Source organism: Rhyacophila brunnea, unplaced genomic scaffold (genome assembly GCF_057557595.1).
Source record: "Rhyacophila brunnea isolate RB1 unplaced genomic scaffold, BYU_Rbru_1.0 scaffold_22, whole genome shotgun sequence".
NCBI classification, from domain to species: Eukaryota; Metazoa; Arthropoda; class Insecta; order Trichoptera; family Rhyacophilidae; genus Rhyacophila; species Rhyacophila brunnea.
The window spans coordinates 35,692,577-35,718,897 of record NW_028232882.1 but is presented as its reverse complement, the minus strand read 5'-3'; the positions used below and the strand labels follow the sequence as shown (position 1 = coordinate 35,718,897).

General features: G+C 35.0%; 1 protein-coding gene across 6 annotated transcripts in view; it reads left to right on the top strand.

Moving 5' to 3' along the window:
- Window positions 1-26,321, top strand: part of LOC147070500 (spermatogenesis-associated protein 20) — a 202,961-nt gene that overhangs the window by 158,015 nt on the left and 18,625 nt on the right. For 3 of the 6 annotated variants that reach the window (XM_085949534.1, XM_085949533.1, XM_085949530.1), the window contains exon 5: window positions 25,050-25,185. In XM_085949534.1, coding sequence (XP_085805660.1) covers window positions 25,050-25,185 — 136 coding nt within the window. Of the gene's footprint in view, window positions 1-25,049; window positions 25,201-26,321 lie in introns of all 6 variants that reach the window. The other 3 variants (XM_085949532.1, XM_085949531.1, XM_085949529.1) reach the window with 1 other exon arrangement.

Sequence of the window (26,321 nt, the reverse complement as noted above, 5' to 3'; positions counted from 1 at the left end):
AAGTAAAGTTTGTTAAAATCAAGTCCGGTTTCGTAGGTTAAAATATTTTATCACGAGTCCAATGATGGTAAGTAAATTATAAATTATTTTTATTTGTTTTTACGTCCACCAGTGGGTCTATTCTATGCTTATCGACCGCTAAAGTGATAAAGTGAAAAATATTATCAAACTTAGGGTAGGTTTGTATCAAAATATTAGCACTTATTGTAACAATTACACGAAGCCGGTTTTTATTGTTGCAATAAGTGCTATATTTTAACAGCACCTATCTTGCTGCTGTTAAAATATCGCAATTATTGCAACAATAAAAACCGGCTTCGTGTAATTGTTACAATAAGTGCTAATATTTTGATACAAACCTACCCTAAGTTTGATACTATTTATCAATTTAGTGTTCGATAAGTATAGAATAGACCCACAGGGCCGGCCTTCATGAGTTTAATGGTTACTTTTAATCTTTACTATAATATTACCATTGGTATGTAAAAGATACGCGCACCAGTATATTTAAATTAAGTTGAGCTTCGTGGAGTCTGTATTCCTTTAGTAGTATAACACATATTATCAAGTCAACGCAATAACGACACAGCAACTTTATCTGTGTAATTTAGTTGTCATTCACATAATATAATACAACTTTGACACATAGTCACCGCAACTTTTTTTTAATATGTATGTATTGATAATAAAATACACGACGGCGTGGCGTGTTTGTACAGCGAAATACCCAACAAAATTATAGTATAAAAAAAAAGTTATACTTCTTTGGCGTAACAAAACAAAATAAGTCGTTACCTGAGTCTATTAATATTACAGTGGATTAGGTTGATAAAAACGTACGCGATTCATCTGTGTCTCATATAGCACATGATAATTGTAATTTAATTATTGTATTGGACTAAAACTCATCTTTGCCATACAGCGGATATAATCGATTCAGAAGTGCCCATGATGAATTAATAAAAAATCAAATTTTAATATATTTTTTGAATTATTTACCAAGTCAACATTCAGAAAATTATATATAATAATATATAATATAATAATATATAATTTTACTGATAAATAATACTTACATAAATATAGCCTCAAATCTTGATACGCAATCTTTACAATGAAAAATAAATATACACTCCAATATAAATTAAAGTTTTATGAATATAAATTAACAGTGTAGAATGTTAGTCTCCAGAAATTTGTTTATAAACATATATATTTATTATGACACAATATCGGTTATGTTTACAACATGTGCTGTTTACTTGGTTGTATTAAACGACTAACTAAATGACACTATGCGCATGCGCATGTACCCCTGAGACCGAAATGAATATAATCATAATAATAAATTATATGTTGAATCGGCGCGCGCAACTTCGTCACACGCCAAAAATACACTCTGATCTGTTTTCCCAAATGCACCAAAACAATTATAACTTCAAAACACATGCAGTAAATGTAAATTATTATGTTAACACAGTAGTTATACTTACGTTTTCTGGAATAAGAGCAAAGTTTTTGAGCAGCCGAAAACTGACGGTCCACGGACATCTAAGTCTAAAGCAATTGTTTCAATTTTGACAGATTGTTGAGTTGCTTTGGTGTTGCCATCCGAAATATGAAATTACCATCAGTAAAAAAAAACTCCCATTATGATGATAAATACGTAGGATACTTGATAAAGTCGCGTTGAAATTATTCATACCATGTTTTTGTTTCTATTCACCCCACATTCTCTATTTACACCAATCTACGGTAAGTAAAATTAGTTTTTATAAGTAGATATAGGTTTGAGTTGATGTTGCGGTCGTTCTCCGTGTGCGGACTGCCTTACTGTTACAGAACAAAATGAAAATGGCACTTTAGTGTGGAGGTCGCGATGACCCAACCTTATCAGGCGAGGCCTAATTTTATAAGCTAGCGCCATATGCTACCTGTCCGGTCGTACCTGTAAGTTTAGGATATTAGTTAAACCTGAAGCGGTTTACGAATAAATTCGTGCACATTATGTAGTTATAATATAATAATATGTGGGAATTGGAAATGTTTAGGATAAGTGATACTATTGCAGTATAATAGAATTGGTATTGTTATTGGCGTGTTGAAATGAAGTAACAGATCAGTAAAGTTGAGATTAGATTCATTGTTTTCGTCCGAGATTTTGTCTTGCCTGGTTAGTAATTGTTGAGTTGTAGACTAACAATTTTTATTATCCAAATAAGGCTAAAGATTAATGAATTGTATAATATGTGGATGCGTTGTATTGATACTGAAGTTTCGGGAGTATAATGTTTGAGATTTCCATAGTTATGTAGTCTTTCGTCGACGTTTTGGGCTCCTTGTAGAGGCCATTATCAAGAGATATGTGATTATATTCGAGGAATGAAGGAAGAAGTACACGCGGTGGAATCCCAAAAATCTATTACGATAAGTTTGGGGAGAATCGGAACCAACATTTAAATCATTGTCGAATTATATTATATAGTGTATATTATATACATACCTACATATATAGTAAGTATTCTTTTATTTGTTAATATTTACACAACCGTTTAGTTTATGTCAATAGTTGTAGTTATGACGCGCGCACGAATATTTTTACTCTAGCTTACACAGTAATATTATAGTTCAATTAAGATTGTGTCTGTGATTATTAAAATTCAAATCTATTTATTTTTACTTAGTGAACTTTACAAACTATAAATTCCAGACGTTCACAATATGAAATGAGGAAAAAATTAAGAAATCTCTAATAGCATTGACAATATTTATATAAAGAACAAAGTAAACAGAAACATCTTATAAAGTACTAGCTGAAGTACCCGGCTTCGCACAGGGTCGCTTCGTGGTTATATTTATCTTAGATATTTGAAAAATAATAAGAGGTAATTATTTTTTTAATATTAAAATATCTGTGTAATACAATATGGCAATATGAAAATAATTCTAATAGGAGTAAAGGTCAAACATAAGAACACTAAATTAAAATTGAATCCAAAATATGAAAACGTTATTAATGTTATTAATATGTAGTAAAAAAAAAATCTAAATTGGATGGAACAAACAAACAACAAACTTTGTATTTTATATAATAATAATTTAGAAACCTTCGCAGGTGTGCGCACAACAACTGACAAAAGTTTCATCCCAATCGGATGAATGGTATAGGAACGCATACGAATAGTAGAAGAAGATGATTTTCTAAATCTGAAATCTTCGTGGGCATGCGCATGACAACTCACCAAAGTTTCATTGCAATCGGATTAATGGTATAGGAACGCATACGAATAGAAGAAGACGAAGAAAATGGTTGTACTAATTCAAAAACCTTCACGGGCGTGCGCACAACAACTGGTCAAAATTTCATCACAATCGGATGAATGGCATAAGAACGCATACAAATAGAAGAAGAAAAAGATGATTGTACTAATTCAGAAACCTTTGCGGGCAAGGGCACAACACTTGATCAAAATTTCATTGCAATTGGATGAATGGTATAGGAACGCATAAGAATAGAAGTAGAAGATGATTTTCTAATTCAGAAATCTTCGTGGGCATGCGCACGACAACTCACCAAAGTTTCATTGCAATCGAATTAATGGTATAGGAACGCATACGAATAGAAGAAGAAGAAGAAAATGGTTGTACTAATTCAAAAACCTTTGCGGGCGTGCGTACAACAACTGGTCAAAATTTCATCACAATCGGATGAATGGCATAAGAACGCATACAAATAGAAGAAGAAAAAGATGATTGTACTAATTCAGAAACCTTTGCGGGCAAGGGCACAACACTTGATCAAAATTTCATTGCAATTGGATGAATGGTATAGGAACGCATAAGAATAGAAGTAGAAGATGATTTTCTAATTCAGAAATCTTCGTGGGCATGCGCACGACAACTCACCAAAGTTTCATTGCAATCGGATGAATGGTGTAGGTACGCATTCGAATAGAAGAAGAAGATGATGGTTTTACTAATTCGGAACCTTTGCAGGCGTGCGCACGACAACTCACCAAAGTTTCATTGCAATCGGATGAATGGTGTAGGTAGGCATTCGAATAGAAGAAGAAGATGATGGTTGTACTAATTCAGAAACCTTTGCGGGCAAGGGCACAACACTTGATCAAAATTTCATTGCAATTGGATGAATGGTATAGGAACGCATAAGAATAGAAGTAGAAGATGATTTTCTAATTCAGAAATCTTCGTGGGCATGCGCACGACAACTCACCAAAGTTTCATTGCAATCGGATGAATGGTGTAGGTACGCATTCGAATAGAAGAAGAAGATGATGGTTTTACTAATTCGGAACCTTTGCAGGCGTGCGCACGACAACTCACCAAAGTTTCATTGCAATCGGATGAATGGTATAGGAACGCATACGAATAGAAGAAGATGGTTGTACTAATTCAGAAAACTTCGCGGGCTTGCGCACAACAACTGGTCAAATTTTCATCGCAGTTGGATGAATGGTATAAGAACGCATACGAAAAGAAGAAGATAGAATGAAGAAGAAGAAGAAAATGATGATTTTTCTAATTTAGAAACCTTTATGGATGTGCATACAACCACTTACCAAAATTTCATTGCAATCGGATGAATGGTATAGGAACCAAGGAAGAAGAAGAAGATTCTTGTACTAATTCAAAAACCATTGCGGGTGTTACCACAATAACTGACGAAGGTTTCATCGCAATCGGATGAATGGTATAGGGACCATACGAATAAAAGAAGATAGAATGAAGAAGAAGAAGAAGAAGAAGATGGTTGTACTAATTCAAAAACCATTGCGGGTGTTACCACAACAACTGACGAAGGTTTTATTGCAATCGGATGAATGGTATAGGGACCATACGAATAAAAGAAGATAAAATTGAGAAGAAGAAGAAGATGGTTGTACTAATTCAGAAACCTTCGCGGGTGTTGGCACAATTATTGACGAAAATTTTATTGCAATCGGATGAATGGAATAGGAACGCATACGAATAGAAGAATATAGAATAGAAGAAGAAGAAGATGGTTGTACTAATTCAAAAACCATTGCGGGTGTTACCACAACAACTGACGAAGGTTTTATTGCAATCGGATGAATGGTATAGGGACCATACGAATAAAAGAAGATAAAATTGAGAAGAAGAAGAAGATGGTTGTACTATTTCAGAAACCTTTGCGGGTGTTAACACAACAACTGACGAAGGTTTTATTGCAATCGGATGAATGGTATAGGGACCATACGAATAAAAGAAGATAAAATGAAGAAGTAGAAGAAGAAGAAGATGGTTGTACTGTTTCAGAAACCTTTGCGGGTGTTAACACAACAACTGTCGAAGGTTTCATCGCAATCGGATGAACGGTATAGGAACCATACGAATAAAAGAAGATAAAATGAAGAAGAAGAAGAAGGTGATGATTTTTATAATTCAGAAACCTTTATGGACGTACATATAATCACTTACCAAAATTTCATTGCAATCAGATGAATGGTATAGGAACCATACGAATAAAAGAAAATAGAATGAAGAAGAAGAAAAAGATGATGATTTTTCTAATTCAGAAACCTTCATGGGTGTGCATACAACCACTCACCAAAATTTCATTGCAATCGGATGAATGGTATAGGAACGCATACGGGACAGACACACAGACAGACAGACATACAGACATTCATTTTTATATATTAGTATAGCCTATACTCTTTCCGCAAGTGCAAGCAATAAGTTTACAAAGTTTTATTGCAATCGGATGAACGGTATGGCTGCGCATTAAATACGAACAAACAAACACACAAATATTAATTTTTATATATTAGATAGATATGGAACTACTCCGAATTAGCTAAGTAGATCGTATTAAAAATACAATATATATATCACAACGTCCGCCTAACTCACGCAAGTGGAATATATAAATATCCGATGCCATTTGGTTGAACAAAGTTATTGCCCTGCCAATTAGCATTGCCAATGCCAGGTTAGTTTAGTTCTTCACCATAGCAGAGTAAACAATTGTTGTTCCCTCAGACCAATTAATAGGTGGTTCCGATTTCTAAAATAATTATCAAGAGACACAGCTCAACACTACAAATCTCATTTACATCGCGTACCTATACGTCAAATATAGATATCTTCTCGCGTTTATAATACAGTACTTCGTTCTAGGAAGCCACAATTTGGTGGGTGTGTATGTTTTTTTTTATTACCGAAGAAGTCCCTATTCACCCGACTGATAAAAAAATTGATACCTATAACTACTTTAAGTTTTGTTGAATTCATACAATTTTACTGTCGGTTAGAATATATTATATATATATATATACATACAGGCAAAATGAGGTGCTTCAATAATAATATTCAGCATCTGCAGGTATGGAATATTAACAATAAGGAGTTTTCAGTTGTTGGGTTTTACTTCTTGGATTAACCCCTAACTGTAAGGGTGTCGTCAAATCAAAATAATTTGTCGTCTTTATTTTTCAGTGTGTCGTGGATTTTTGTTGACGGTAGTCATATCTGTAAACTGTTTGAAGAATTCAACCTTTCCGCTATAATTTTGAAAACATGTAATAGCAACCCCTTCATAAGGTCGCCATTCATTAGAATATTAAAAATATATTTTATTTTTATTTTATTTTATTTTATTTGGGAAACCTCACAGTCGACATTGAAAGTACATATTACAACTTTTTACATAATATACAAGGACCAATAATGGGTTTCCACATTTATTATTACATTTATATTAAACTAAAACAAAGTGAGATAGAAGAAACAACTTTAAAATAAGTATATAATATAAGGTATGTGTTTACGTGCGTGTGTATATATGGGTGAGAGTGCGTGGGAGTAGGCTTTGGTATTTATTGCGGTAGTGTGAAGTTAGTTTTGTATGTTTTTTCACAAATTGTTTTTGTGAATGTGTCAAATGTTAGGTGTAAAATGTCTGTATCGCTGAAAAAATTATTGTACGTAGTCATTATTCTAACGAATACAGCATTACTAGCGTAGTTAGTGTTGTGTTTAGGTATATGGAATAATTTTTGAGAGCGCGTGCGTTTCTGGGGTACATTTAAACATATGCTGGACTGCACTATTTCGATCGAGTCAATGGCGTTATGTATGATTTGGTGTAGGAATTTAATGTCGTGGACAGTGCGTCGTGATTCCAGGGAGTTGATGTTGTAGTTATGTGTGCTGGTGGAATTATGTTGTGTTACTTGGGTTGGAGGTGATGATTTGTGATATCTTAGGTGCTTGATGAATCGTTTTTGTACTTTTTCAAGTCTGATTTTTTGTGATTTATAGGTGGGTGACCAAATAGTAGAAGCAAACTCTAAGATGCTGCGTACGTAGGAGAAATAAAGTAGTTTTATGACGTGTGTGTTGGTAAATGGCTTACCTGTACGCAAAACAAAACCTAATGCTTTTGAGGATTTTTGTGCAATGTGATCAATATGAGCATTAAAGTTTAGTTTTATATCCAATAGGACACCCAGGTCTCTGACTACCGGAGTGAATGGGATTGGCGCGGAATTAATTTCATACTGAAATTTTATTGGTGTACGGTTTCTTGTAAAATAAATAGATTGACACTTGGAAGCATTTAGAGTAAGGAGATTCTGGACACAATATGATGTTAGGCGTTCTATGTCTTCTTGCAGTCTATGGCAGTCAGCAAGGCTATTCACCTCCGTGTATAGCTTTAGATCGTCTGCATATAAAATATAGTTTGCGTGTTGAAAACACTTGCCAATGTCATTGATATATGAGTTGAATAAAAGTGGCCCCAGATGAGAACCCTGGGGAACGCCTGAGGGAATAGAGATAAAGTTTGAGCGGTGTCCACCAATAACTACGGCTTGGCATCGGTTGTGAATGTATGAAGTAAGCCAGCGGAGTAGATCTCCGTGAATACCAAGTAGTTCTAGTTTCTGGATCAGGATAGTATGATTAACTCTATCAAAGGCCTTAGAAAAATCGGTGTAGATGGTATCTACTTGCGATTTTTTATCCATGGAATTAAGAAGATAACTAGAGAATATTGCAAGATTTGTTACCACCGACCTGCGTTGCATGAAACCGTGTTGTTTTTCGCTAATGTTTTTACATATAGCAGGGTAAAGTTGATCATATACTATACGTTCGAAAAGTTTACTGAGTACTGATAGTATCGAGATTGGTCTGTAGTTTTCTGCTCTCGAAGTGGAGCCGTTTTTGAAAATTGGGATCACAAACGCTTCTTTCCACTTGTGCGGAAATGTACCGTCTCGGAGAGATTTTTTGAAGATTATGGATAAGGGGTATGCAAGCTCATCTGCGCAGTTGATTAGGTAAACTGGGGGAATATTATCGCTTCCTGTGCCTTTGCTTACATCAATGGTTTTAAGGTATTTCAGGACGATGTTTTCGGTGATGATTATATTTGACGTCGCGGCGATGTTGTTTTTTGAGTTGATGCTGGATAGGCATGGATCTAGATTGGGATCAGAATTGAAAGTTGTCAAGAAATATGTAGAAAATAATTCGGTGACTTCAATGTCATCTGAAGCAGTGACGCCGTTGTAATGGATGTTTTTGGGGATTGTATGAAATTTTCGCTTGTTTTTGACGAAGGTCCAAAAATATTTAGGGTGGGACTTAATGGAGCGTTCGGATATTGTGATGAAATTTTTTTAGCACTCTGTCTGCAATTTCTTTTGCCTTTTCCGTAATATACTAAAAGATTCATAATCTAGATAGTCACCATGAGTTTTCCATTTTTTATGGTACTTGTCCTTTTCTTTAATAATTTTGATAAGAGGTGTCGAATACCATCGAGGAAATGCTGAATTTTTTGTAGCTTTTTTAGGAATATGTAGCTCGATACTTTTGTTGAGAATGTTATAAAAACGTTCTACGGCGTCATCAATGTGAGGTGTGCTAAGACATTGAGACCAGTTGACAGAAGATAAATAGTTATTAATGGATGCATAGTCGCCCCGTCTAAATGCGAGTGTTTGTTTTTGATTTAACTTAATTCCGGGAGTTAGCACAGTATAAGGAAGATCGATCTCGAGAGCTGGATGATATGTATCCTCTGGGACTAATGGGTCATTTGAGTGACGCACTATTACGTCATTGTTTGACAAAACTAGGTCTAAGGCTCGATTTTGGATATTAGTTTGACCGTTATATTGGTTGAGTCCAGCTAGCGAAATACTGTCGACAACCAGAGATTCTGTAAAGTTATTTGTTTGAGATGGCGAGAAATATTGTGAGTGAATATGTTTCGTCCAAGATAAAGAGGGTATATTAAAGTCACCGATGATGAGGAAACGATCAGCAGCATATTCTACAGTCAGTCTGCAGATCGATTGAAAAAAGATAGATAATTTTTGTGAGTGGTAAGAGGTCCCCCCTGGGATGTATACGCATGCGACGTGAAGGTTGTAAGGAGTTCCGAGTGATTTGGAGGTAATAGTTACCCAAATACATTCAATGTTCTCAGGTTGCCAGGAACATTGTCGAACAGCGTTGAGGGTACGCATGGTGCACAGAAAAACACCACCGCCCTTGGATTTTTCAGAGTTAGTGAAGCTACGGTCGCAGCGGAACACATCGTACCTGTTGTCAGTGATTTCGGCATCAAAGATATCTGGTTGCAACCAACTTTCAGTGACACCTATGATGTCGTAGGCGTTACTCATAACGTTACTGGAAAATTCGTTAGTTTTCGAGCGAAGTCCACGTGTGTTTTGATAATATATAATAAGATTAGGCATATTTTACAAAAGTCTTATTGAATGTGTTTAGGCCAAAAGTATAAGGGTATGCCATAAATAGTTTATTATTTTTATTTATTAGCAAATTAGTGCCAGTAAATAAATGATTTAGATTCCGATGATAATTGTGTATATTATAAGTATTACAGTGCTCAAAGTAGATTATCAAAAAGCATTGTACGTAACGTAGGTGACTAATTGGATTATAAGTATTCGATGTAAAGATAATAATTAGTGACACTAAGTTGCTTACGATAATATCTATAATGGTATATTTACTAAATGGGTAATAACATCGTAGTGTTAATGTGTGTGTTTTGTGAAACGTAATATGAAGAAAACAGAAAACATAAATGAATATTATAAGTGAAAAAAAAATCCATGTCCATAATATCGCCGTTATCCTTTGGCCAGCTTTTCTAGGTCCCCCTCCGAATTTATGAGGATAGCTGGAGACGTTTCCAGCTTCCTCACGAATATTTTTCCGTTTCGCACCCAAGTAAAACGGAACCCCAGGTCTTTCGTGATGACTTTGGTTTTGCTGAGGAGAGCCTTAGTTTTTTGCGTGAGGTGCTCGTTCACGTACACCGGGAACGATGGGCCTAGAATGTTTAGAGCTGATGATTGGCAACCACCTTTTTGAGAGGCCAATCTGCGCATGCCAGAGATATATTTATTATCTACTCACTGCAATATTGAAGGAAACTAATAATTATTTTATTAATTACAAAACAATAATAATTGGGTTTTTGAATTTTGAACAATTCAAGTTTACATCTGATTAAATGAGATACGCCTAGAGGCTGTATCGAGAAATTATCAGAAAAGGTGAATCTCGAATTTAGAGAAATCATTTTTCCGAAATTTCGAGAATTTTCATTTCTCGAGAAATCATTAATGAGAATTTCGAGAATTCAGTAAATTGTTACTAGGCAAAAATTTGGAACGTATCAAGAATTATCGTAAAATTTGAATTTAAAACGGCTAAAAAATAATGAAAATATTTTTCGATAATGAGAGATTTCTCGAGACAAAAAAAATAATTCGAGTATTCCTGAGAAACGAGTCGACAAATTACAAGCTCAAGTTACGTCGGTGCATTTTTTTCCATTTTTTAATTATGTATCAAAACATAATGCACCCTGGAATTAAAATTTGGCTTTGTTTTTCGTCAGCCGTAAATATTTTCCGGAAATACATACCTACTGTAAATAATAATGTAGATGGAGAATGGAAAGGGCTGGTTGTTAGTTTTTTCACATATTATATTACCTACACTACTAGAAATATTTGAAGAAATATTTTAAGTTGAATGCAGTTGGTTTAATAAAATATATCGAAATTGACCGCATCAAATTTTCGTCTCGTAACTATAACAAAGTATGAAATGAAAAAAATAATTAAGGCTGCCGTAAACTTTTTGAATTTGGAATGTCTATTATTTATTTTCTGCATCGCTCGTTTTATTTATTTGTGTTTAATTTATTCGTCTACCCCTGCGTCCAGTAAACGAATCGTTTCGAATTTTGCTCTATTTTCAAAAATTGAAGCGTTTAAATCCCACAGTCTGTGAATAAAGCGAACAAAAAACGGGTTGATTTTCTTTCATTAAATCGTCGAGAAATGAACCTATTAATAATGCCCTTGATCCGCCGAGAGATGGCAGTCTATCTCCAGACCGCGAGCGTTTTTCATTCCCGCCTAAATTTTGCCACCACACTGTGTCAAATTATTGGGCATGCTGTGCATTTGTGAACGTCAAGCGCAGAATGGGTTTTAAGGAGACTTAGCCAAGTAATTTTATTGAAATATAATGTAATGTGTATTTTTTTTTAAATATTTATTTAAAATACGCGCAGTCTTTCAAAGTAAATATGTACCGGATTGCTTTTGGTAAGCAGTAATAGTTAACTGTTTACAAAATTAATACTATCGACTGATTCTAAGTGAGGGTAGAGGGTAGTTTTGTACTTTAGCTATTTTTTTATGACGCGGGTTTCGTCTTTAGGCATCTTCAGGCACTATGCACAATACATCATCAGCATCGTCATAAGTGGCCCAACAACCCAGGACGGGTCATATCCTCCATCAAGAACTTCATGCATCTCCGCCTATCCTGGGCGAGTGTCCTTTAACTAAGTGTCTGCGCCGGCTGTTTTAGCAATTTGTTGACAACGTCCAACCACCGGAGTCCAGGCCTGCCAATCACCCTCCGACATTCCGGTCGTGTATTCAGGAATCTCCCTCGGTTGAACACTGCCCATTCTTGCTACATGGCCAGCCCATCAGAGCCAACCAAGTTTAACGAATAACGAATTATTCTCGGAAGAGTTTATAGAGCTCCATGTTATGCCGAAAACGCTATTCTTCCCCTTCTAGTATGTGCCCATATATCCTACGTAGCAGCTTCCTCTCGAATATATCGAGCGCTATGGACACTGATAAATAGTAAATGCATACTGACACGGTATATTCCATCTGGAGTAACATATGGGTCCCACCTCGACCCTTTACTATTCATATTATATATTATTGATGTCAGCACCTGTTAACTTACCTCACAATTTTCTCGTCTCGTCAATAGAGTTATAATCTGATTTAGATAGACTGTATAAATACTGTCAATTGAATTACCTATATTTAAATGTCAATAAGTACTTGTTAGCCTTAAAATTACTAATTTTTGTTCTTCGGATTCTAAACCTTAGGTACCTACTTTATTTTTTATATATTCAATCAATAGTTGAGTTTGCTTCTGTCGTATGGAATCCACAGTAGGTACGTTATTTATATAAACCGTCATCCCAATAACTTTGTTTCAAAACCATAAACAATGAAACTATTGTAAACTTTATAAAATTAGGTAATGAGACGTAACGATAAGAAGTGATTCCATACTAACAAGCGCAGAAAAGCTGTATACTTGGGCCATTTTTTAGGTATATGGCAGCAGAGGTGTGGGGTATGAAGAGTTTGGCTATCCAACCTCTGTAAAGGCCAAATTACACCGGAAGTTTCTCACGCTGATCGCCTGCCACGATTGTCACTTTGGATCGTTGCCAAAATAGAACAATTCCTATTTTTTGTTCACGATTCAACGTAGTGTAGCGATAATTGGGCTGACGATTACCGTGTGTTATTGGTAATTGTCGACTGAACTGTCACCAATCTTCGATTAAGTTATGCACAAAATTAGGAATGACTCTAGGGAACGATCCAAAATTACATTTCACGATCGGGGCAGACGATCGCTGTGAGTATCTTCCAGTGTATTAATTGGTTGAATGTCCAAGGCGTTGCTGATCTGATACGACTGCCACAGGATAGTGAGATGTAGGTACTGTTTGGTTGCCGAAAGCAGGCGTCAAAAGAAGATGAAAAGGTCACTCGGTTATATTTTTTTATATATAGCTGTTTGTCATATTACATCGTAAGCATGTTTTTAATATATTATTTATTTTGCTTTGATTTTTTGTATTGTGAACTGCGTAATGTTAATTGATGGTAATAAGTAAATTTATTATGTTATATCAAAGCAAATTTCTTTAATGAGGAAAAGCTTATCGATGTAAGCTTTCTGGAAAAAGCTCCGACGTCTAGACGCTCAGACAGACAGACTGACAGACACCTGCTGTCATTACTTATTTGTCCGCCGCAAATTACCATGGACGCACCTTCCTAATGTCTTTTCATCCAAACCGCACTGCGGACCCATCAGCGTTAAGTATTTTTAGATCAGCATTTTATAGCTATGAAAAAAGAAAGAAAAATTTAATAGCAAAATACTATGTAGGTATGTTAATACAAAATATATCGACTTTTCTCGAAGACGTTAAAGAAATTCTTCTCTATATAGATGGAGTCCAAATATATGGAAGCGAAATTGATGAATGGGTTACTAATGATCCGTGACGTCGGTTAGTAATTAAGGTATATAATTAACCTTGATTTAATATGAAAAAAAAAACCGATAGCCAACATTGTAACGCAATTCGATAAGCATTTATGTAAGAACTACTAGTTAAAATCGTCGTAATTAAGTAGGTTGCCCGTAGTTTAATTGAAAAAGCACACTGGCTTTTTTCTGGTGGAGATATGCATGAGATGTTTTCAACTTATGTATATGTTCCACGATATGTTAATGGAAACATTTGGTATAAAAGCGAGAAATAACTATATTGTACGTCCCAGAGACAAACACCACAGATGAAGGGGATATGTGCCAAGCGCCTAGGTGCCCCGTCAAAAGCACAATACCCCAGGTGGCCCAAGTAGTATTAATTGTAGGGTCTAGGACGATTTGGCACCGGACAACTGGACGCCACGGAATTTGAAAATAAATAGACGTTAGGTACTTACAGGTACTTTAAAAAAAATATTCAATATTATTATTTATATTTCAATGATTATATTATGATTTAATAGTTGGTGAGAATGTAAATATGCAGACGTAAACAATGATTTAATCGTGCATATGTTTGAGTTCCAAAGAAAAAAGAGTTTTTATTTTATATAAAGCCTTAGGCATGATAATTCTCAATCCGCGATAAAGAATAGAGTAAAATGAATTCAAACTACTAAGTAGTAGATAGAAACTGATTAAAATACCTCGTCTACACGTATCTACGAAAGTGTCGCATTTGTCATTGACGAGTGTGTGTCGTGCCTGAAGATGCTGAAAGGTGAAATCCGGGTCGCAAAAATGAGTTAAATAAAATAATACAGCATTGAGAATATAAAGATTTATATTCATTTTTCCTAAAATCTTAAATTCACCAAATGCCAAAAGATGCTGTTTTACGGTATCGAGTCATGCAACCTTACAAATGCAGACTCACCAACCGTATTGTGGAACTTCTATATGATTGCAGCTGTAAGTAACGGTGAATTTTCAGAAATAATTAAATAAACTACCCTCTTGTAGGTGAAGGTTCGACATTTGACCTAGTTCACACCTAAATAGGGTTTCAATTTGGAATGCGCTTTATTCAAGCTGGCCAGATTTCAGAGTCCCGGCAAGCTTAACTAAATACCACCCACAAGATATATACGTCTGATATGAGATCCTGGTATGAATGACATGAAAAAATGGAAGAAGATTTCCGAACAATTCGGTGTCCACAATATGCTCCATCTAATACGCGAACATGGAGTGGAAAGAAAGAAATAATTTACTACTTAAATAAATTTTGTTGTGTATTAGGCATATAGAGTGCTTATTTAAGTTGTACATTTATTATTTCTATTTCATTTAGTAATTTTTGAATTACCCGTATTTATATTTGAATGATCTTTATCAATAGATATGTTCAATACGACCTAACCTTGGATAAAATCCTTTTCTAAGATAAGTTTCAATCACTATCTAAAATGGCACATTTTTTGGTCAATGTAAAGATAGATGGAATTTAGTTTTGACCAAAACTTTACTTTATAGTTTATGGTTTATGACATTCAAAACGTACGAGGTATAAATGAGAACTCTGCCATTCTGGGCAGTGTTGACCTGTGTGCCCCTGATAACTATCTTAGAAATAGAGACCATCAGTTGTTTATTCTCCCAAGGTGCAGAACCAACCTGCCACTGGTAATGCCAATTGGGAGGGCGATAACTATGTTCAACGAAATTGCTTCGGGTGTTGATATATTCCACCTACGTGAGAATGAGTTTAGGTGGACGTTGTTTTATAAATTCTTAAAATAGGGTCTGCTTAACTCATCCGGTGTACTTCCTTGTACCTATCTAATTTATTACTCATCTATCTCTTTTTTATTGTAATACTGTTATATTTACATATATTTGTTTCTAAATGTCATGTTGTGAACGAAAAAAAAATGAAAATTGAAATTATGCATAACTTTGAGTTTATAAATTAAAATTAATTACTTGTTTATAAAATATTGATTTTATTTAATAAAAAAAATGTCAACTCATTGTGATCTGACTCGATTACAATATTAAAAACGTTAACTCGTAAACTTGTGTAGTTTGTGAATGAGTGACTTAAAATAGGTGAGTCAGCGGCTGCTTGAAAGTCATTCATTGGCTATTTTTAAATTAGTTTGGTCATGAACGACTGAATTTTCATGCACATGAATGAAGGCAACGTCCTTTACCAGTGTTGGTGAAAAGCGATTTGTATTGGAAAAGAAACGCGTTTGAGGATGGGTCATAATCAGTCGTACACTGACTGTCAAGAGCCGTTTCAGACGGGACACCGGTGTCGCGCTCGTATATAATATAAGAGGCCTTTGTATTTGAATAAAGGGGTATTTGCATTATGTTTATGTATGCCCCAGAGCTTATGAGTCAACGCATAATTTCGCTTTATAAATTAGAACATAAAACTGGCTGCGGTAATAAAAACAAGTATATCGGCGGCTTGAGAATGTAGCGGCCGACGGAAAAGTGTACCGGACACGCGTTGATTCATTAGCTCTGGGGCGTTCATAAACATAATACAATGGCCCATTTATTCGAATACAAAGGCCTCCTTATTATATTCGAGCGCGACACCGGTGTCCCGTCTGAAACGGCCCAGTAATTACTTAGATGCAAGGGTATTTTAATGAATGAGACTGGCATTGTGAAGGGACGAGTGGTATCAGTCTTACTCACTCATTCATGATCCATGACATCACAAATGTATGACTGAATAAAATGTAATCGAAATTTCTTCTTTTAAAGTCTTCTGTTGACATTTATCACTTCTTGGTCGTGCACTCATGGCTGAGGATCGTGACCACATTTAAATTTCGCCATCCTTTGAGCGACCAAGACTTTCCATCCTTCTCGATCTTCCGCTTCTGTTGACATTTATATAACGTATTTCGTGAATACACTGCGAAAGCGTTGTCGTGGACCACCGCATATAATTATGGTGCCATCGACGTTTGTTTATAATTAATTGTTGTTCGGACATTATTCATAATTTGATAGGTGTTTTTGATATTTTTGCATGTCGATCATTTTGTACAATAGTTATATTTATATATTATTGGCGATTGCAGTAAACGGCGTATTAGAGTTTCCTAAACATCTTTGATATAAATGGGTAGGACACATAAGTCAAAGGAGATAATCTCTGGACACATTTTATTAAAGACGTCAAGTTAAATTCAGTAAAAATAATACAATTGAGTGCGTGGCATAAATACTCTTGAGACATGCAAAAAACTGCTGATGATAGACATCCAAACGTTCGATTATGACCGATGTTCGCGGGTTGGTTTGGTGAGTCCATATTTGTGTTGGACAAATTATTTAGTCATCGAGAAATAACCAAGCGGTAAAAAACGACTGAAAGGTCTTATAGGTTGAAAGAAAAGTTAATTTCTGCTGAAGTACGTTGTAACGTAAATTATAGTAACTTAGAGAGGCGTTTATCCAACGGTGGATTGATGATAATATCTATAAGCTTGTTTAATGTATATGTTACGCCGAATGTGCGAAATTGAATATTACATGAAATGGGCAAAATTTTGCCTAAATCATGAAAAATGCAAGCCCGTTGCATTATTCATGAATTAGACAAAATATCTGAAGAGTGCGTGAATTCGGCAGTAATTTTTCTGCCTAGTTCATGTATTGGACAAATTATATAGTAGCGCTACGGTGGTATTTTTTGCAACTAAACTAAATGTATCAAATGCTCATGCATTGGTCAAAATGTACATATATTATCTATGGTCAAAATAGGTGATCGCGCTCCGGTGGTGTTTTTTGCAACTAATCAAATTAAACAAATGTGTCAAATGTCGTCCTACAATGACGTTCATATCCATTTACTATGCGCAAAAAAAATCTAGAACTATAATATGATAACGGAAGAATTTTATTGAAAAGTATTTTCGCGATTTGATTCGTGCTTGGGTATCAAACGTGCAATGGTCGATTGAATGTTTGTGATAGTTTGTTGACACTTGATAGCTAACCTCAAAATGGACATTCAGTTGAATAATTTAATTCAGAATTACAAAACCTAACCTAACCTAACCTAACCTAACCTAACCTAACCTAACCTAATAATAATAATATTATATTATGTCCAATTATAACTAATAAAACCATCCGTATTAAATTTACTTTTTCTTCTGTCATGTTGACAGTTCAAGAATTCCACACCCTGGCGAATTCATGTACTCAGCAGAAAATTTACCTAATTCATGAGTAAGGCAACAGGCTTGACTATTACATGAATTAGCCAAAATTTTGCGCATTTCATGTAATAGTTAATTTCGCACATTCGGTGTAACATATATACCAGGGAACTCAGAAATAATGGGAACTGAAATACCCAACGGGTAAGGCGATAACAGGTAACCGTCTCGAGTAAGGATGAATCAGTGTTAAACTTACACACGTGTCAAGAATACGTTGTACGTCTAATACTGAAAACTGCTCTCGGTTTATGCATTTACGCTCATTTAATGTTAGTGTATTACACACACTATTGCACGTGCGTAATGCGTGCTTCATTTTCGTACGACACTCACACATTCAAAAACCTTGCTTCATCGTGCGGCGTATTGAATATAACCGATCGGTATTCTATTTATTATCTGTTCTGTGGTATATACATACTGACTTCTCTGGGTTCATCTCCAGCCTACTCTCGCTCGTAAAGTCAATTAGCACGCATTTCAGTTTACATGGCACGACGGATGTATAAAGTTAACTCCCCCCATTTGAACAGTGTTTTTAAAATTCAGTTTTAATCTGACCGGCACGAGAATAAGACGCGTTCCTAACTGAATATGTACTCCTCTTTTGCATAGGCGTTGTGCAAATAAATTGTTATAAACCAACTTTGTAATTTCAATACCTCAATAAATCAGTTTGCAGAAACAGTTTTCATTCTGAACCAGCTACCCCTAACTAAAAACATTCCGTATACTCAGTTTTCGTCCGGAGCGACGAAGGCGGTTTGTTAATATGTACCTACTCGATTTATTTCTGAAAAATATCACCGTGCCTATATTATGACATTGCATAAACCGCGACGGTATCTTTCAATATTGTTAAAAGCCAATCCTTACCTCGGCACAGAAACGTCTGCCACATCAATGATACCGTTGCGGAACCGATGCCTGTTGGGTTATTCGTGTCTTTTGACCCGGGTGGCACTTAGCAGATTGAGATACTCGCAACTATACTGCGAAGGTCCCGTCTGAGGGTTAACAGTTCGGTTATAATATCACTGAAAGGTGCGTGTAAAAAGCCCCGGATTGATGGAATATAGTATTTTACCACGTTATTATTAGCTCGTATTCTTGTTTGTCCGGTACAGATTTTTTCTTGTTTGTCCAAGATTTGTATTGGACGATTAAAGATTTTTAACTAACTTCCCGACTGGCTAGACATTTGAAACTTTTAGAATATATCAGAACACGACGACAATGCATTCTTTTAATACTTCTAGCCATTTTTAAGCAGAATTGAGTTCAGTTAATTCTGTTTTGTATGGAAAGTTATTATTGTTGGTTGCTAAGGGGGTCCTAGCAACTAAATTATTAATATATACGTGCGTTACTATGGAAATCAATATGAAATGTCAAAATGACATTTCAATATTCTATATTTATTCAGAATTTCTATCAAGTAAAATAAAAGGTTTTTATCAATACATAGAATTGTCAAGTTTATATGATTTAACAGAACATTTAAAAACGTGATATATGAAAAGTTCTTTTTATCTTGTAATTTATATAATATGTATCTACAGTTAATTGATAGACCGTCGAGTGTTTATATATGGATTATTCAAATACTCCTCAGTCTTACAAAATGATTATATAAGTTAATTATTATATTAAATTCTATATGTTGTTTTTTTAAGTTGATACCTATTTCGGTTGTGACACCATTATCAAGAATTTTCTCTCCACTACCCGCCACGTATCCACACTCGTTATGCAGGCGTATACCGTGGCTTAACGAATGTTAGGTTGTGCTGAGAGTGTCTCAGGACCTACTTACCAAGACAAAACAATCATATGTGCAAATTTACATCATTTCGAAAACACTCATGAGAAAATATTGCCAATAGAAAAAAATCTTTTTTGAAAAAATAAGACACCCTGCAGGAATCGAATCTGCATCTCTTCGGTATCGCGCCCTGTGCATTAACACTATGCTACGACTGCCATGCTTTATTGCGAAAATTTTTAAGTTTTAACTATTATTGGCCTTTTTAATACCTCCTCATGAGCGCTCTCCAAATTGAGTATGTTCAATAATTAGAATGGTATATTCTTAAAATCTTGTGAATTATTCGTTGAATAAAATGAATAGTTAATTAATATATTAATATTAATTAATTAATTATTAATAATAGTTAATCACACATAACATATTATGTGTGATTGAAGTGTTAGAATTTTCGTTATTATTGTAATAGCAACGACGGGGAAGGCGATTGATGCCTTCGTAATGAAATGTTGGGGCCGTATTTCTTGGATAGAGCACAGGACTGCGAACTTTTAAGTTTTGCGACTTTTTAGTTTGAAAAAAAAACTACTGTCGCAATCGACAAGTTACGCGCTTCTCGGGCTGGGAGTCAAAGACGCCAGGACGCATACAAACACCTACGGATTTGTCATTCCTATACTGGCTCACCGATCGCCGCATCCAAATATCTATACGTTTCGGAGGTTACGTGCAACTGTCGCTAGGTAGATGTGCGCGGTCTTCATATGCGACACCGGATCGATGTTCTCGGGAGCTTTGATTTATGGCTGTGCGGCAGACGGGGGAGTTTAGATGTGAGAGCCGGCTTACTTAAAACCTAGGTACTTACTTTAAAATATTTTAGCTGCAATGAAATCCAAATACCGATCCCGTTTAGTAGAAAAAGAGCACATTGTGCTAATAAACAAGGACATCCATTGCATGAAAAACAAATTAATTTAAAGATGAATATAATAAAAGTAGTAAAATCTTGTTTATTTTTATAATTAAATTTTCCTTCATTCTTGTATTGGTGCAATTTTGGCTATTTAAAAAGGTATTATTTCATGAAATAAAGGGGAGGAGGCGCCATGATTATTTTTTTAAAAGAGAGGCGTAGTAACATAAAGTTTGGCAACCACTGCTCTATTTAGTGAAGGAGTCAATGTAGCTTTTATTTACTGGCGGCGTCAATTAACCAATAGAATCACTGACCACTGAATCCGTCGATATAGACGTCGCAGCGCTTTTAAATTCAGGTATGCGACGCCAGATTACTTTGTAAGTTAAAGCTGTCCGTGTGTTGACCCGCGAGACGGCGTCGCGACGCCTTACTTGGCGATAAACAATATGTTACTTTGCTGCCCAGTCAAGCGTCCACTGGAAAAATACTTCTTTTATCATGTTTTCTACTGAACTTTCGCGTACGTCAGAGATATACAGTACTGGGCTGAAAAAGCATTCACTAATGTTCATTGAATATCATGCAGTGGCGAAGAATGGAGGTAGGCGGTTAAGATCCACCATACATAGTTCACACTAAACTTTGTCAGTCATACGTATTTGTTTTCATTGAAATAAGACTACAATTTTATTTTACAGATGGTGTTGGTTTGTTTTAAAAAATAATTAAACCCTGTGAAAGACAAGCCATAATAGATAATAGTATAAAATACTCGTTTATCTCGTATACTCGTCTATATATTATATTCTCAATCCAACGAAAACAAATAAGTAGGTATGAATGAAAAAGTGCGCACAACTTTGTCGTATCGCCTAAAATAATCCAAATAATGTATTATGGTTTGGTTTAGACATGGTTTAATTGATATTGGAAAACTAAACAACACCATCTGTAAATTGTAGTCTTAGTTCAATAAAAACAAATACGCATGGCTAACAAAGTTCACTGTGCACTATTTATGGCGAATCTTAACAGCCTACCTCCAACCTTCGCTTCTGATATCATGAATCATAGTAGATTTTTGGGTTTCCATCGTGTGTCCTTCCTTCTTTCCTCGACGTTTTGGGCTCGTTGCAGAGGCCATTATCAAGAGATGACATGTTTTTATGATGAAATATAGTGTGAATGTAAACGTTGCTTTAAGAATGTCAAAAGGAATCCGATTAGCTAAGAGCAAACGTTGCTCAGAGTAATGCGTCAATTGTTATGACCAGAGATAAAACAACATATCATCTCTTGATAATGGCCTCTGCAACGAGCCCGAAACGTCAAGGAAAGAAGGACACACTGGAAACCCAAAAATCTACTACGATGAAAAACAACCGCGAAAGCCTTAAACATGATATCATGAATCATGATAGTTATATTCCTATTTATTCTATATTCCTATATTCTTTATTATATACCTTTTCTAAATTTTCATAACCATGTGGTACTTCAGAGTTTCCCAAACTTTTTCTGCAATGGAACACTTCGCAAACCCGGAAATTTTAACGGAACACTTAGCTTATTTTTTAGATTGATTTCTACTAGTTAAATTTAAAAAAATGTTATTAAAACACAAAATTAACAAATTTTAATAGTCACAAAGTATAATAGTCATAAACTATTAAAGCAACTCGCCCAGAAATCATTTAAAGGCTGATCTTCAAATCAAACTCACTAATTAAATCAATAAGATTTTTTACTAGTTTTCAGAAAATATTGCAAAAGTGTATAAAACCTTTCCAAATTGTCGCGGAACACCTATTCAGGTTCGACGGAACATAGTTTGGGAAACCCAGTGGTACTTAATTACTGTGCAACGTTAATTTGTTATTTGAAACCAGTATATTTATATATCTTGCAAAAAAATAGAAATTATACAAAAAAATATATTAATGGTCCTCCACAAAGAGTTTAAAATAAATAAATGAATACGCTTGACTCGCCCATTACATTTCTTAAAGTCATAAAAATGAATTTAATTATTTTGGCAGACAGACAGAGCGAGAGTGTGTGCTGTGTTAATACAGACAAATATATTATTAAATTGTAATATTTTCTGATATTTACAACTGTTCATTCACTGGGTATTAGCAGCTTTGTGGAATATTGATTACCAGTAAAAGAAGTTTTCGTAGCGATTTCGTAAGCACGTCTCACTGTTATGATTTATCTAATTCTATTTCGACCACTGCAACTTTTATGGTACCATCTTTGGAAAGTCGACGTTCTATATCTGATCAATATTTTCTTTTTAAAATTATCAATGGTTTTGTTGACTCGCCAAACCTACTCGAAAGGGTGGGTTTCTATTGTCCATTAAGATTTACGCGAAACCAAACTTTATACCATATCAGTCGTAGCGGTTCTAATTATGCACAAAACTCTTTTATTCGGCGCTCTTGTTTAAATTCTTATATGTATTTCTCCACCGTTGATTCTTTTAATAATTCACCTGTTTCATTTAAACGCGCTATCTCCAAAATTTTGTATAAATAGATATATATATATATATATATATACCTACTTATATGTATATTTTTTATGTTACTTTTTTTTGTATATAATTTAATTATTTATTATTCTTCCTCATTTTTCTCATATAATTTTCTTATGTAATTTCTTTATATTTATGTTATTCGTACTCTCTATCTTGTTAGGCTTAACTATATTATAATGTATACATGGAAACTTTGCTGGTTGCAATAACTTTTCATTATTATATTTTAAATTTTCGTAATCAAAATGTAACTGTTTGTTTCCTTAATAAATAAAATTAAAAAAAATTTATATATAGGTACCTATTATTTACATAATGAAACCGTTACACATCTTTTATTGACGGAAAAACCAATTAAATTATCTTGATTATGATATCTTGTATTCGCTAATAAAAAGTGTTTACATATTATTATTATGGATGGATGATTATACAATAACAAATATTTTATTCTTTCTTTCCCAATTTCTTTATTTTTTATACAAATACTAACTTACCGTCGTTTACCTCTGACTTTTAGTTTTATGCATCTGTTTTCGTCGTATCGCGAAAGTTGGGAGTTTTTTTATTATTATTTTTCAAAAACAGTGCGCTGAATTTCTTCCTTACGCTTGCGAATTTGAAGAAATATCTACATACATTGTACCGTGGCTATTTTGTATTACATCAGCGTATTACCTATCTTACATTCTTGTAGAAATGTTCAGAATATAATATATTTCGTAAGTTTTATTTTTGTCTAACAATACATTGTTAGTGAAAACCATATTATGCACCTAAAAAATATTCAGTTGTCTAATTATTGACAATCGTAGTCTTTATAAACAGTTCTCCTTACAATTATCCTCTTCCAGTTTTCCCTGGAATGAAGATCCTGTGGGATGTTTGATTTGATCAGTTCAGCGTGCGAAGTTTCTTCCTTTTCCTCTTTCACCGTTTACTCTGTCAATTTTCATGAGCAGCTCCAGGCTAACCACAATAATGTGATATAGCACGTAAATTAATTACAGAAAACTGTTATTTTTTGAAAATCACGCAGTAGAATTATGTGTTTTTTTTTGTGTGATTTTACCGAGGCTTTGACTGCGACTCGCTGTCATATCGCCTCTTCTCTTCTAGAAGGGGATCCGCCGGTCAGGTCCTCACTCCTATACTGTTAAAGAACTTTACAATTTTGTCAAGCTCTTTCGTCTTACCCACCGCCAGGGCATCTTTCAATTCGTCGACATTCTCAAAGATATCCGCAATTCGCAGCTGTACTCTGTGACGTTCATATTTAGGGCATTGTACTGCTATATGTATAATGTCCTCTAAAACATCACATTCATCTCAGAGCTGCGAATCGCTTCTTCCCATGAGGACATCAAATCTTTTACCCATTCTCAGCCTCGGTATTAGTTTAAGCTCGTTCCTCTTCAAAGTAGACTACAAACCAGGGCACCAACCGTGAATTATGTCAGTTACACACTGGTACTCGAGAAGTCAATTCAGTAACATTTAAAATATAAATTCGTATTCAGTTAAAATTCCGACAGTTAAAAGACCATGTTCCCTATACCAAATCCGATTTAGTTTTTTCTATTATTAATGAATTTTACATTGTACAGTGTCTTGATCAGTGAATAGACTAGAATTCATTCAAATAATCTTTTCGTTCTAATCCTGATATTTCCATACCGGTTCACGACTTTCGACCAACTCGAGATAATATTATAACAACGTATGAAGAAGTGTTGGCTCCAGGTCAAGTCGGCCGTCCGTTGATACTTTACTCGTCAAATGTTTCGAAGATAACCACATAATTTAGTTTAAAATTTGTGACATGAAATATATATTAAAATAACCATGCAAATGTCTATTGTTAAATTGTCTTTATTTCTTCTTCTTCAGGTGTTCATAGCCGGCGGCCGCGACGACCCTCGTACGCTGGCCCTTCTGAGCGTGGTGCGAGCTCGTCTTCTTCCGGGCAGGATCGTCGCCGTGGCTGAGCCGGGCAGCAGCGAAGGTGCCGCCAATGGTAACACAGGTGTGTCAGAGATCCGTGAGTTTCGACTATTATTATCTTCGCGTGGTCTGCATCCAACTAGTACCTAGCTGCCTAAGAAAAGTGCTTATCCCCCCTAGAGTGTGTTGAGTTATAACCGCCAAAGATAAGGCTGGTATTATCATTTGTTGATGCACCGCATAAATTTGGCATGTATTTTGATTTCATTTCATTTATTCGGAGTCCCATCATTGCAGCAGCTGACTTATGTAAGTAATGCATGTCTGAGGGCGTCTGGGGATTGGGCAATAACACAAATATCATCGGCATTTTATGCATATTGAATTGAATTGACTTATATTATTATAGTTAAAATTAGGGTGAAAAAGTAAAAAACTGTCCATTTCATGACATTCCTCCCCATTTTTCCTCCATCTGACCTATATGTATTGTTACCATCGCAATAATAGATCGATGATACGTGTGAGTTGATGTATCACTGTAGTTGTGATCGATTGCCAAAGAGATCCGGTTTGATTTATTTAAAATTGCCGCGTTTTAGCAAGACGCGCGCTCCTTGTGGTGAAAATACTATAGCATAGTAATAATTGATTTCCGACATTGTTTGACATACCTGATAAAAGGTCAGTTGACTGACGTCCGCTACCCTTGCGAATACAAACAGGCATTCCATTAAAAATATAACTTTTCCAGGTTTGTTTTATTCGGGCCCCTTTAAATCTAATATATAAAAAATAATATTTGTTTGTTTGTTTGTTTGTTCGTATTTTATGCGCTGCTATACCGTTCATCCGATTGCGATAAAACTTTGTCAACTTATTGCTTGCACTTGCGCGAAGAGTATAGGCTATACTAATATATAAAAAATGAATGTCTGTCTGTCTGTCTGTCCCGTATGCGTTCCTATACCATTCATCCGATTGCGATGAAATTTTGGTAAGTGGTTGTGGTAACACCCGTAAAGGTTTCTGAATTAGTACAACCATCTTCTTCTTCTTCTTCTTCATTCTATCTTCTTTTATTCGTATGGTCCCTATATCATTCATCCGATTGCGATGAAACTTTCGTCAGTGGTTGTGCCAACACTCGCGAAGGTTTCTGAATTTGTACAACCATCTTCTTCTTCTTCTTCATTATATCTTCTTTTATTCGCATGG